Source organism: Pteropus alecto, unplaced genomic scaffold, assembly GCF_000325575.1.
Source record: "Pteropus alecto unplaced genomic scaffold, ASM32557v1 scaffold24, whole genome shotgun sequence".
Lineage (NCBI taxonomy): Eukaryota > Metazoa > Chordata > Mammalia > Chiroptera > Pteropodidae > Pteropus > Pteropus alecto.
This window is the reverse complement of record NW_006439192.1, coordinates 664402-679701: the sequence shown is the minus strand read 5'-3', so window position 1 is coordinate 679701 and position 15300 is coordinate 664402. Positions and strand designations below refer to the sequence as shown.

General features: G+C 38.9%; 1 protein-coding gene across 1 annotated transcript in view; it reads left to right on the top strand.

Moving 5' to 3' along the window:
- CSGALNACT1 (chondroitin sulfate N-acetylgalactosaminyltransferase 1) overlaps positions 1 to 15300 on the top strand; it is a 73966-nt gene that overhangs the window by 41538 nt on the left and 17128 nt on the right. The window contains exon 3 of the mRNA XM_025049867.1: positions 3326 to 3427. Coding sequence (XP_024905635.1) covers positions 3326 to 3427 — 102 coding nt within the window. The remainder of the gene's footprint in view (positions 1 to 3325; positions 3428 to 15300) is intronic.

Here is a 15300-nt window from a genome sequence, read left to right as displayed (position 1 = left end):
CGGGGGACGGCGGGGAGGGGGCGGCGGTGTGAGACAGAGACAGAGACATATATGAGATACTTGATTTGACTGTCAGTGTCTCTCATCCCTCCTCATCTCCCTGCACCTATGAAGGAGCTTGACTAAATGCGATGGTCTTTTGTCCTTTGGTTCTGCCAAGTCCACCTTTTTTCCAGAAGCTACTTCACAAAGCATAATTAGGTTACGTCTACCTTCCTTCTCTACTTTTCACACCATGTGGAGAAACTAAATATTCTGCTGTGCTCCCCCTGTGCCAAGATCCTTAAATGGGGGCTGAGGTTCCTGCCTCTTCCCAGACCAGCCGCTCCCCTCTGCTGCCTTCTCCTCACCTTGGCTGCTTCTCCAGCTCCTCTTCTGGAAGCAGTTGCTGGAGCTGGGAGCCACATGAGGCTAAAATGGAATCATCTGTTTGTTGCCTTGCCCTCCTCTTTGTGATATTTAAGGCAGACTATTGTGTCCCTTTCATTGGTCATTTATTGGTAGCAGAACTTTTTCCCTTTTCCACTATTTTTGGTATATGGTTTGTGATTATAACTATTTGAAATTAATTTATTTGAAACCTCTTTCCAATGCATTTCCCTTAAAATGTAAACACCCCTTGTAGACCATCCAACTGTTACTGTAGTTATTCCATCCTGCCTTATATTATACAGCTCTTCATTCCTTCCAATACACGGTAAAGTCCCAGGGGCAGTTGTCTAGGTTTGCTTAGGACTGAGAAGTTTCTTGAGATGTGGACTTTCAGTGCTAAAACCTGGAGAATCCCTAGCAAACTGGATGGTTGGCCTCCCAACAGGGACCGTAAATGAATATTCTTTTTAGATCTTATTCCAACAAGAATAATGCCTTGCACAGCAAAGTTAGCTCAAGGGATCCAGGCAGCATGTGTCCAGGTACAAATAATTTACACCAAAATACAGACATCCTCATGTACATGGTCATCCACGTACGCTCTCTCTTACACATATCTTTGAGATTGAAGTCTAGTGAGAATTCTTTCGAAAAACACAATAATTACAAGATCATTCAGACAGTGATGTTTTCATAGCACTGCTGTGCTCATCCTCTCATTGAGCATTTGTTTATTGCATTATAGACAGTTTCAGTCAGGCACAGTAGATGGAGAACTTCTCAGGGCCAGAAATGTCTTACTCATTTTTTAAGACCCCCCTGGTAGAATATCTGGAACATGGTCTGTTTGGTTATTGTTTGTTGAATGAAGGAAGGAGTAAATGAATAAATGGAATGGACCCCTGGAGGTGGACCTCAGAACAAATTCTACTTTGCCTTTTTGGGAAACCTCAGCTGCTGAATGAAAGTGAAGTTCAAATATATGTGTTTTATTCCTTGAAACACGTAGTGCTTTGAATGGATTTTAAAATGCCAGCAAAGATGTTACTAGAAAAACGAGAATGCATTTTTTTCGGGCTCAGCAGGTGACCCTCTCCTGATTCTGGGATGGATTTTTTCCAACTGCACACATAATTTTAAAGCATGGTTTGTTGAGCGCTTGGCACTGTATGTGTGCTTTTATTCTGCTCTGGCAAAGGAAGTTAAAGCATTATCTGGCAAGTTTGCAGAAGGGATCTTTTCAATGCAGAGAATTTTATTGTTGGTAAGTGATGATTCAGTCTGCAGGGACTGGGGCTGTGAGGGAGCTCTCAGTTTTGAAGCACATTGTCGCATCCCATGCCTCTGTTCCTCATCTCTTTTCTGCTTCTAAGAGCTCTGCCATCAGTCTGGACTTCAGAGGCAGCTCTTACCTTTCTTCTACAGGAAAGAAACAGAATTTTCAGAGCCAAGCCTGTGACCAGGGTGAGCCCTGTGTGCCTCTCGCCTAGGGTCAGTGTAATCTTCTCTGATGTTTATTTCACCTGGAATTCTCTTCTTCCTCCTCTCTGTGTTTTTATTCCTTTTCCATCCTTCAAGGCCCCAGCCATTGCAGCCCACAGGATTTGCTGTGCTCTCTGAATTCTCTGTACTTTTTATCAGTGCCACGAGGTGTCCTTATTTTATTTGAGCTCATTTTATTTCCTGTGTAAGTGTTTTTGAGGGCAGGAATCGTATCTTCTCTTTAGATTCTTCCCAGCCACCCCGGCTAGACAATGACTTCTTTTTAATGTCATTATAAAAAGCATTGAATAAATTGGCTTCTGCAATTAGAGCTCAGGGTTTTCTAGAAATCTGTGATGTGGATTGTTGTGTGGGGATTAAGGAAAGTAGCTAACAGAGACAAAAAGAATTAAATGGAAGGAAATGCAAAATATTAAAATATCACAAAATAAGATCTCACCAGTAGAATCTTTCCATTAACTTACTTTCAGAAAACTCCTGTTAAAATTATGCACTCACATACCTCTATGTACACACATACATGTACACAAACTTATTTACATATATATACATTTATACATATTCACAGACACACATCTACACATACATTTACACACATATTACACATGTGTATGTGAAGCAAACCCTCAGCAGAGGATCTTACCAGGTGAGTTAGGTGTTACCATTGAGAGAACAGGACATATGCAAGTAACAGGTAAGCTTCGATGGGGAAGACAGGTCCAAACAAGTGCAGAGCCAGAGGCCTGGCCCTGAGAAGGCTGTTGGGACCCTGGAACATGAACTGCCAGGTGCCTGGGACAATCAGAGTTACAGAGAGGAGAAAGGGGGAACTAGTAAAGGTGATTGTGTCTGCTCAGGAAGGGTGAGACTTAGCAACTGTGCTCCTGCCTTGTCATTCCCTCAGACAGTCATGTCACTGGAGGTTACCAAGGTTTTCTAGAGTTGTAAATGAAAAAATGCCTTTTTACCTTTGCTCATTCAGTCTTTAAGACCTTTAGCATTTGGCACGCACAAGAAAAGCCATAGTCAAGGAGTCTAGTCTAACCCTCTTTGGACTTTAGCTTTCTCATCTGTAAAATGGAATTGGTGTCTTCTTTATTTCATAGACTTCTTATAGCAAAGAAGGGTAGGATCCACTGCCCTTTTCCTGGCACTGGGTGGCCCCAGTGGGCCAGGCCTGTGGCGTATTGCACCTGTGTAGCCTCTTGCATCTGAGTTTTCATTAACCAGATCTGCATATTGAAATTTCATTGTTTTCTTGTTAAGATCTATCCAAACACAGGTAATTATGATGGTCAGCCAGAAATGTCTCGCTGCTTCATCTCCGCTGCTCTATCAGTTCACTCAGTTTACTTCAAAATCTTTTTGCACTTTATGAAATAAGTATTTGTTTGGGCCTTGCCTATTATTGTGAAAACAAGCCTAAACACACATGTGTTTTGTTTTCTAGGGAGACGTGCATCCAGCAGGATGGGAGAATTCATCTAACTGTTGTTTACTTTGGGAAGGAAGAAATGAATGAGGTCAAAGGAATACTTGAAAACACTTCTAAGTAAGTACGAAGTGGAGCCATAATCAGGAATCATGGTGACTGAGCTCATACACATGCAAGGCTGAAACTTCTGTTTTAGGTTGATTTTTCCTAACAGTAGGGGAAAATGGGAGGTTTGGTTGCTGGCCATGTTTGGGGGAATTCTGCACCCTCCTTCCTTGGGAGACCACCCTACTCTGTCTGACACTAGTCTTCATTGTGCAGGGTGTTGATTTTGACTTTGAGATAAACCGCCCTGAGCAGTGAGGGTGGGAACACGAGCTCCTTTGAGCTTCCACATGATTGTATGCCATCATTCTTACAACTGTAGATTTGGGATCTTTACTTAAAGAGTAGGAATTAGGGAGGGCACAGCTTGCATTGAGCTCCATCTCAGCCACAGCTTGTATGGCTGAGTGGTAACCATACTCATATCTCATCCACTTAGCAAATAGTCTCACTCTTCTGACTTTCATTCGTGATGCATTTTGAGAGATTAGGGGCAAGCCAGAAGTGATGGCTGGGACAGGATCCTTGATTAAATCTACTCAGTTGAACAGAAATTATTTAACCAAAAACTTTAGACTTAGGCTTATATGTTTATACCTTGTTGATCAGTTGCATGGGGGAATAAATGTATTCAAAGCAGCAGAGATAGATTTTTTTCCCCTACCGTAAGTATTTATTTAATAAATAAATATCTATGACATTTTCTACGAGTGAGAAAGCTGGAATGGTACTGCCATGCTCCTCTCTGGTTTGCCATAGAGATTTGTAGGGTTTCAGTTGAGTAATGAGGCGGGGGTAGTTTCTCCATAAGTGAAACTTGGAAGGTGATCAGTAGTTAACTCAGTGGCAGAAATGGTCCATATGGTCCATATGGTCTACATATAAACAGGGCCTCTACTTTGAGTTTCTGAATAGGTCCATATGGTCTAAATATAAACAGGGCCTCTACTTTGAGTTTCTGGTAAATGGTACTAGGATGATAGTCAAAGGATAAGATTCCAAGATTTAGTGCACTTTTGTATTTATTGTCATGTTTTGTTACTAATTTTGTATTAATATGCACAAGATCAGAATGCTAATTATAATTATTCAAACATTCTGAAGCAGTCTACTGGCCAAATTTTGTCCATCAATTGTTTTAGTAAATAAAGTTTTATTGGAATGAAGGCACACTTATTTGTTTACATATTATTTATGGCTGCTTTTGTGGTACAACCGCAGAGTTGGATAGTTGTGACAAAGACTATATGACTTGCAAAGCCTAAACTTTACTATTTGGCCCTTTACAGAATAAATTTGCTGACTTCTTTTCTAAATCAATAAAGAGTTAAGAATTTAAAACTAGTAACTGCTTAAAGCTATGGTCCCTATTGAAGGGAGATCAAAGTGAATGAAATAATTGAATATCTTAAATGTAAGTGAAATAGAAATCTCTCGACTGCAGTGCATTGCAATATCCTTTTCATCTCTGCTTAGGAATGAGGAATGTCAATTATTAGAATGTATGCCCTCTGCCCAGTGGATAGGTTTTAATATCTCTGGAAGTGCCCATCCCTGAGCATGATCTTTTAAAAATATCTCAGATGATTCTAACATGCAGCCAGGATTGAGAGCCATTGTCTTAGAGACTGGCAGTCCACCTCAGGAGCTTCCTGGGAGAGGTCTTGATCGCAGCCAGCTGCCCATTCCAAGGTATTTTAAGTAACTATCCAGGTGACCCCAAGACGCAGCCAGGATTGAGAACCTCAGTCCTAATGGGTCTGGCACCTTCTGAGCACATCAGGGGATAACCAGACATTTGCTAATAGATACATATAACCAAATTCACAGGAGTCTGATGGGTAAGTGGAAGGCCAGTTTAGACATTGTTATGGGAAATACCCTTTCTAGTGACTAGAATGCTTAAGGACTCATTATCAAGGCATTCTTTTCAGTATCAAATTACCTGGCAAGCTGAATTCTCAATCAGAATGTTGCTTGGTGAGCAAAGAATGAATAGAATCTGAACATGAAAAGTAAAATCATTTGAGTGGTAGGGATGTAAGTTTACTTCAAATTCTGGAGAATTTCCAGAAGTTACTCTACGCATAGCAGAGAACTTGGTGCTAGAGACTGAGTTGATCAGTGCTTTAAAGCAATGCTGCAGAAACTTTGGCAAAATTAATTGGAATCGCAATTTTCTGTGTTGATGTCCTCGTTCTGTTAACTGCAGTGTTATCTGCAGTGTGATATCTGCAGTGTTAATGTCGCTGATGCCTTGGGGCGTGTCCTACCCCCTCTGTGGTGCTACTTTGCTGAGACCACCTCTCTTAGGAATGCCCCACCCTCTGCAGCCAGCCTGAGTTGATCTCACACTGCTGCACTGCCACTCCGCCTTCAGATGAATCTTCCTATTCACCTGTCACCCCAGCCTGGTACCCAAACTGGCTTCTACCCTTGTCTTGACAACTTATTACGGCCTCCAGCCAAAGTGGGGGCCTGGTTTGCCCCTTTGCCTTTGTTTCCATTATTCTCCTCTACTTGGCATTTCCTCCACTCTTTCTACTTACTCAAACCCCCCACCTGAGTCCCCACCTCTGGAGCTCTTCCTGATCTTTATTCCTCTCCTCTCTGAACTGTTCTCCCTTTCAGCACATGTTATATTTAGCACTTGGCATATGATTTGGCTATTTAAATTTCTTTCTTTTGTCCTAACTAGGTTATTTGATGCTTAATAAGTAGTACCATATCACATGCCTCTTTGTAGCTCCAGCACTTAGCAGAATGCCTTACTCAGAAAATGTTCAGTGTTTATTAAGAGAAGGATAATGACAGGTATATAATAAATTTGTAAACATAGTAATCTATATGAAAACTTATATAAGAAGCTTTATTTAAATATCATTTTTATCATTCTTTTAATATGGTAAAACTTTTGTTTAAATGCACCTTATCTTTGAATAGTAATCATTATTATTTATATGGATTATCTTATTTAATATTCACAGCAACCTTATGAGGTAGATGTTATTATTAGCCCTGTTTCGTAGATAAAGAAACTGAGGCATAGCGAGGTTGTTACTTAGGCTGCCATCTCTGACCCGTGGGAGAGCCAGGGTACGAACTTCGTCTGTGAATTCTGGGATGCCCAGTCTAAAATTGCACCAAATTTTCACTCCAATATACTCTCTCCTAAAACCCACAATGGTTAGTTGAAAGTAATAAGATTTGAAATCAGTCTAAATGAAATTTATTTCATTTGAGTATCAGTAGTGTGATTACACTATTCTAAATCCAGCTAATAAATGTATATATTTTAAGAACATCTTTTAAAAATCCAGTTTAATGACTATGTGCAATGTTTTACTCTCTCTCGGTTTATGCTTACTCATTTGAGATTTACTTTTCAGTTAATTGCTATAGATCAGTGTTTTGCAAACTGCAATTTGTGATTCATTAGGGGGTTATGAAATAGATTTAGTGGGTTATGTTCAGTGTTTTAAGAAATAGAATAGGAGAGATGATATCAGAGTGCCTCCCAGCAGTAAGTATTGTTTCATGAAACTTTAATTTCTGTGCATGTGTGTGTGTGCATGTGCGTGTATTGTCTCCTAATGTGTAATATATTGCTTTGCAAGGGTTGCAGTCAAAGTATTTAAAAGCCACTGCCATAGAAAACAGCACAGATTATTTTTCAGTATCTGATTCTTATTCCACAGTTTTCCGTATTAAGCTCAGTTAATCCCAGATTAAAGCCAAAGTCAGTAGCTCTCAAATATAAATGGGCTTTGGATAACTTGGTGTGCTTTTGAAAATATGCATTCCTGGGATCCAGTTCCAGAAATTCTGAGTCAGTGAGCCTGAGATGAAGCTTGGGAACCAACACTTAGAATGAGTTCCACATGTGATGTTGATGTGGGTGGCTCATGGCCTACACTTGAGAAATGCTGGGTTAGATAGACATTTACTTATAGCTGTGTACAGTAAATCCTCATTTAATGCCATTGATAGGTTCTATGACTTAAAGCAAAACAACGTATAATGAAACCAGTTTTACCATAGGTTAATATAAACAAGAGTTAAATTCCTATGGCATCTCATCAACATTATAATGAAATGCCATTCGCTGTCTGGTGTTATTCAAGGACCTGCTGCATTAGGAAATTTGAAAAACATAACTGGTAGATGAATTAGCATAAGTTGACATTTACTGCATTGCAAGTTTATCTTTATACAGTCATGAGGACACAAAAGCATCTTTCAGTGGAATTAGCTTTGAGATTAAAGTACTAGAAGTGAGATACTGCCCTGCCATTGCAAGTATGTGACAAAAGAAGGAGGTGTGTGTGTGTGTGCGTGTGTGTTGTCAGGGACCTGCTTTGCCATGGTGTGTATCAGCATGTCATGCCTCTTTGAAGGGATTTGTTTGACACGTACCCTCAGAAAGATTTTATCAGGACATCTCAGAAGAATATTGGAGGGGAGAGAGATTTCGTTCTGTTTTGTTTTGATTTGTTTTTGAAATTTGAGCAGAATTATTGCTTTGTTTTACTTTTTTTCTTAAACGAGGAACTTTTTAGAAACTCTTATCTGCTAAAATGAAAAATGCAACATAGTGAATCTCTCTCAAGCAGATAAGGAGTCATGCACCCTGAGAAGCACCTCACACACCTCAGGCTTGTGACCATCTCACCTGGAATTTGCCAGGGAAGGGGCCAAGAAGCATGATTCCGCTTGGTGGACCAGTGCTTTATGGAGATGTGCCTATATTTTTTGGCATTCTAAATGGTTTGTTGGAAGATTCAAACATGGCATATAGATTATAGTATTGTGACACTGTTAAATTTCCTGAGTGTGGTTATTATGTTGTCATAATGTTATAAAGGAAATGTCCTGGTTCTTGAGAGATACTTGTCTTTGAGGGTAAAGTTGTCATAATGTCTGCTACGAACTCTCGACCTTCAGAGGAAGAAAGAAAAAAATGTATGGCAAATGTTGACATGTAGTGAATCTGGGTAAAGGGTATGTGAGTACTTATACTGTTCTTACATTTATGAAGATTAAAAATTTTTCCATATATTGGGGGAATAGATGATGAAAAAATTAAGTGATATTAAGTTCATGCAATGGAATGTAATGCAACAGTTAAAAGAAAGAAATGTTATGTCAGTGAAAATGGTGAAATAAAGACTTCTGCAAACAAACACTCTCATCCATAAAACAATAAGAAATTTGTTTAAAATGGTTAGAATCAGCTCTTTAAGAACTCTGGAAATTAAACAAAGCTTGCAACAATCTAGAAAGTGTTTATCCTAGAAAAATGACTGAATTTTGGTATGAACAGGGAGCTCTGTGGAGCTTTAACTTGCCCTTTCTCACCTCCCTCTTCAGCTCTTCAGTAGTCTTGAAATCCAACAGCCCACGAGCACAGCAAGAACGATAGCCTGGCAGCCACTAGGGGCCAAAATGGGCTAGAGCTCCTTTAAAACGTCGTTCCCAGAGAATATCATTGTCTGACTTGTCTGGGGGGTCCCCTGGAAGATTCCACTTACAAGATTATTTTTATTTGACCTGATTCAGAGCTCTCCCAGTGGAAAAAGCCTTTTTCTCCAGGGGGTATTTATTGGTCAAAAACAATTATAGAAAGTCTGTAACTGTGGCTGCCTGAGCTGGTAGGTAAGAGTTGGGGCAAACATTAGACTAATCAAAAAGCTTATAAGCCGAAGCTGGAGAGCGAGATCTGCACAGAGACTTTGAAAAGCTCTAGTACATTCCTGGAGATCTAGAAGGGCAGGCACATGTCTAGGGCTGTGCTCATACTTAGGAAAGACCTAAACAGGCCCTAATATTTTATCTCTGGATGACCTCGAGGCCCTGTGCAAGAAGGAAGTAAGGCTAAACAAAGTTGTTAACTGCCAGGTTGAGTGTTAGTGGCATGCCCCAACATGAACACGAAGTACCTTGGCAAAGACTTAGAGACTTACTGGTTCCAGTCATTTAAGGAAATCTCTCTAATCATTAGCTTACCACTAAGTGGTCACACACAACAAAGACTACAGACTACAGAATTAATTCATGAAAGTCACTAAACAAACAACAACAACAAACTGCAATAACAAACCCTGGGTTGATTTTGATTTCCAGGATTGCTACACTATATTATTTAAGATATTCAGTTTTTAAAAATTATGAGGCATACGAGGAAACAAAAACATATGGCTCATGCATAGGAACAAAAAACAATTATTATAAATTGTCTCTGAGGAAGCCCAGGTGTTGGACATATGACACAAAGACTTTAAATCAGCTGTATTAAAAATGTTAAAAGAATTAAAAGAAACCATATTAATAGAACTAAAAAGTATGAGAACCATGTCTTACTAAATAGAACCATGTCTTACCAAATAAACAGTTGGAACTTATAAAAAAAGAACCAAATAGAAATTCTGGAGTTGAAAAGTAAAATAACTAAAATGAAAATTTTACTTGGTGGAGAGGGGGTTCAATAAAGGTTTGAACAGACAGGAGAAAGCATCGGTGAACTTTAAGACAGGCCAATGATCCAGTCTGAGAAACAAAAATAAAGAATGAAGAAAATGAACAAACCATAGACACTTGTAGTATATCATCAAGCATGTCAGCATAGACATAATGGGAGTCTCAGAATGAGAAGAGAAAGGGGAAAAAAAAAATACTTAAGAAATAATGGCCCCAGACTCCCCAAATTTAATGACAAACATTACACATCTAAGAAACTCAACAAACTCCAAATATGAAAAACTCGAAAGAAATTTACACTAGGCATAGGATAGTCAAAAGGTTGAAAGACAAAGACAGAATCTTGTAGGCAGCAGGAGCGAAGCGGCTCACCAGTTGCAAGGGATCCTTAATGAGATCAGTAGCTGACTTCCCATCAGAAGCAGTGGATGCCAGAAGTGGAATGGCATATTCAAAGTGCTGAAAGGAAAACTGAGAATTCTATATTCAGCAAAACCATACAACAAAAATGAAGGAGAAATTAAGAAATCCACAAATAAGCAAGAACTGAGAGACTTCATCACTAGCAAACTTGCTGTGTAAGAAATATAAAAAGGAGTCCTTGAAGCTGAAATGAAAGGACACTAGTCACAAACTCACATCCAGGTGAAGAAATAAAGAATACAAGTAAACGTCGCTATATAGGGAAACATAAAATACAATATAAATATATTTTTGTTTATAGCTCTATTTTTCTCTAATGTGATTTAAAAGTAAAATGCATAAAGCAGTAATTATAAGTGTATATTGATACATACATGCATAAAGATATCATTTTAATAAAATAACAGTACAAAGAGAGGAGAGAGAATGGAGGAACAAATTTTTGTACACTGTTGAAATTAAGTATTTCTTCAAGAAGAAATAGAAAATCTGATTAGACCTATAACAAGTAAATGGATTGAAATAATAACCAAAACACTTTCCACAAAGAAAAGCTCAGGCCCAAATGGATTCACTGCTGATTTCTACCAATCATGAAAGACAAATTAATACCAATGTTTCACAAACATTCAAAATATAGAGGAAGAGGGAACACTTCCCAACTCATTCTATGAAATCATTATTACCCTGATACCCTAACCAGATAAAGATATCACAAGCATAGGAAATATAGTCAATAATATTATAATAACTATGTTTACTAGTCTTATTGTAGCGATCACTTTGTAAGGTATAGAAATGTCTAATCAGTCTTGCACATCTGAAACTAATATAATATTGTATCATAACTATAATTAAAAACTAAATTTTAAAAGATCACAAGAAAAAAACTATATGCCAATATCCTTTATGAATATTAGATGAAAAATCCTCAGCAAAATACTAGCAAACTGAATCTGACAACATATAAAAAGGATTATACACCATGACCAAGTGAGATTTATCCTAGGAATGCAAGATTGACTCAACAAAAATCAGTCAGTGTAACACACAAAACCACATGACCATCTCCATATACACAGAAAAAAAAAAAATTGGAAAAAAATACGGATTTAGCTTTTCCGGGTATTTACCATAAATGGAATCATACAATATATGACCTCTGAGTCTGACTTCTTCACTTAGCTTAATGTTTTCGAGGTTCATCCACATTGTAGCATGTATCAGATAGTTCATATTTGTGTATGGAAATGTAACTGCTGTTCATATGTTATTTTGTATCCTGCAATTTTACTAAATTTGATGATTGTTCCAGTAGTTTTTGGTGGAGTCTTTAGGATTTTATATATATAGGATCATGTCATCTGCAAACAAAAGCAAGTTTACTTCTTCCTTTCCTATTTGGATACTTTTTATTTCCTTTTCTTGCCTGATTGCTCTGACTAGGATTTTTAGTACTATGTTGAATAGGAGTAATGAGAGTGGGCACCCTTGTTTAGTTCCTGATTTTAGAGGGAAGGCTTTTTGAACTTTTCACCATTGTATATAATGTGAGCTGTGGACTTATCATATATGGCGTTAAGTTGAGGTACATTTCTTCTATACCTAATTTGTTGAGAGTTTTTATCATGAAAGATGTTGAATTTTGTCAAATGATTCTTTTGCATCTATTAAAGTGATATATGGTTTTTATCTTTTCATTCCATTAATTGTGTATCACATTTATTAATTTGAGGATGTTGAACCATCTTTGCATCTTAGGGATGAATCCCACTTGATTGCGGTATATAATCCTTTTAATGTGCTCTTGACTTCAGTTTGCTGTATTTTGTTGAGGATTTTTGCATCTACGTTCTTCAAAGATATTGGCTTGTAATTTTCTTTTCTCGTAATGCCCTTGTCTGGCTTTGATATCATGGCAAGGTTGGCCTCGTAAAATGAATTTGAGTGTTTTTTTTTCCCCGACATTTTGGAAGAGTTTGAGAAGGATTGGTATTAATTCATCTTTAAATATTTGGTAGAATTCATCAGTGGAACCATCTGGTCCTGGACTTTTATTTGTTGGGAGGTTTTTGATTACTGATTCAATCTCTTTGCTCATTATTGATCTGTTCAGATTTTCTATTATTTTATGATTCACTCTTGGTAAGTTGTATATTTCATGAAATTTACCTCTTTTTTTCTAAGTTATATAATTTATTAGCATATAATTGTCCAATAGTAATCTCTTATGATATTTTGTATTTCTGCATATCAGTTGTAATGTTTCCTCTTATGTTTATAATTTTATTAATTTAAGTTGTCTTATTTTCTTAAGTAGTCTAGCTAATGGTTTGTCAGTTACTTATCTTTTCAAAAGAAATTTGCTAAAACAGAATCATATTGTACAAACAGGCCTGTATAAGCTTGGAATCTAGAAAATTCTAAATTAAATGCTTAAAGTACTTTAAATTCTTCACTCTTTTTAAACATCTTCAGTAAGTGGAACTCATAAGCGATTTCAATATTTATAGCTGTTAGGTTTAAAATTGTAAATTATACATTGAATATAATACTGATTTCTATGTAAATTTTTAAGTGCTTTTTTTTTTTAAAATGAGAGCTATTGTGGGAAGTGTCACATTAAGAGAATTTCCTTGCAATGATGGGAAGAAGTCTGTATTAGAGTAAATCATATTAGTCAGCAAGATCTTTTATCATTTTTAATCTAGCAATTCTGGGAAATGCTAGTCAATTAGAGAAATTAAATCTCCAGTAGAAACAGTAGCTTTCTCAGGTCATTATAACCTCTATCAGAATGATTAAAGATAACTTGGAGGAGTCCCCAAGCACCAGACTATATAAAGGAAAGGAATTGAATGAGAAATTTAAGTTTCATCAGCCAATAATACAATTCAAGAAGAAAAGAAGAAATTATGAGTAATTATGAGTAATCATGTGGCCTTTTGAAACTGCAGACTCTGATTCATAATAGGAAATCAGATAGTATAGAATGTAGTGCTTTCGTTCTATCATAAAAAGTGCCCATTTCTTACTAGGCCATTTTTTAAGGCATGCCACTAAATCTTACATTTCTTTGTATGGATAAATTAAATATTTTGAATCAAGTTGCATCTTATTTTTCTCAGCTCTCTTTTTTTTTCTGTTATTTATATATTTCTCATCTTCTTAAAAGCTTGGGTTTGTGTCTGTCTTGTGGAATCCGTTGATTGAGACTCTTTCTGATGTGGGAGGTGGACTTATGTGCGGAGGCTTCTCCAGCACCCACCTGAGAGAAGAAGGTGACATCTCAGAGCATCATTCCCCAAGAGTAACAGATCTGAGAGTACCTCAGTGTTTTTCATTGATTCATCTCTTGATTCACACAGTGTTTATTGATCATCCACTGTGTCCCTGTGTGTGCCACTTACTGCATCGTGTCGGATAATCTCTGAAGATAGAAAAAACAAAAAGTAAGGCAGTCTCTGTCCTCCAAGGGTTTAGAGCCTGCTAGGTCATCCTGTGCATGTCTGCATGGGCAAAGGCACAAGAAGGCACCGGGCACAGGAGGACAGAGACAGGACTGGGCAAAACGCCTGGGAGCCCAGAGAGCGACTTCAGTTTGCAGCAAGGCATGAGAGGTGGTGACACTTGACATGGGCCATGAAGCTTGAATGGGACTTTCACTGGAGTGCAGGGAGAAAGCATATTCCAGAGAAGGACCACTGAGCGGAGACAGGAGGCCCCAGCCACATCCATGCCATCAGTGACCATCTTTTGACCTGTCACTGTGGGGCAAGGGGGACAGACAGAGGACCAAACGGGGTCCCTGCCTGTGCACTTCTGTGGTCTGCATTTTGGGGTTGTAGCCTTGTGGCCATGTTGTGCAAATTTTAAACCCATAACTGCCAGACCACATTGGAACAGATCACTTTTTTGCGTTCTAATGTGTGTCTTTGCTTTTTCATGGCTTGGGTGCTTCTTAATACACTGTTTCAAATACTGTTGAGCAGAGGGTGCTCTGGTTAGTGAGTCCCTTGACTACTGAGCAGCGTTTCTGAGTGAAGACATGGGATGTGTTGAGGGAAGCGGCCTGGCTCTCTTGCAGAAGCCATTTTTTCTCCATCCTGTTGCAGCCTGTGTTCTGGAGCTGGTTCTGGTGAGTTAGCGATGAGAGAGGGGGCGTCCCACTTACAGGCCAGATGTTTAACAGTGTATTACTCTCTGTTCCAGAAAAGAGGGCAAGTGAGGTTGCTCATATTCTCCTTCTGGTGTTTCTAGCTCAGCCCTCTTTCTTCATAGAGAACACTTGTTAACGATCAGAGACCCTTCCTGGTGGCACGAGAGGAGAAGGAAGGATTCCCCCAGATAATGGTTAATTATAAGAAGCACTGGGGTTGTACCATTATCTACCTGCAGACAGACCCCTAGCTGAGCACAGTGACCCAGCAGCCACACTGGGAAGCACAGGTAGATGACAGAGTTAGCCCTGGGCCTTCTCCAGTGCTCATGACTGACTGATGGTGCTTCCCAGGCCAGCAATGACTTTGTCCCCACCCTACCTCTGTGTGCATTGATGTCCAGCTCCCTAATTAGGCCTTCAGCACAGAGCCATCACATACGTGTGTCGCCAGGCCAGCAGTAACCACACATTTCCTGCTGGCCAGAGTTGGTCAGGGTGGATGAGAAGGCCATGCAGAGCTGGCCCAGGCAAGGTTATGTACAGACGAGATGGGGAGGGGGAGGGGGGAAGTAGAGGCTACCGTTGCCACATGTGCAGTGGCCTTGTAGGGTGAGAGGGCTGTTGTGTGGGCAGTGAGAAGACAGAGCTGGGTTGTGTGTCCTGGGGCTTTCTCTATGGCCTGCAGACATACTAGAGAGGAGGTTTGAATTGCATATTCAGATTGGGTAGTGCCACAAATGTAACATGGATCGTCTCATCTTTGCAGAGAGGTTGGATGAAGACAAAGGAAGCAGATTGCCATTTGCATTAGGCCGTATGGGGG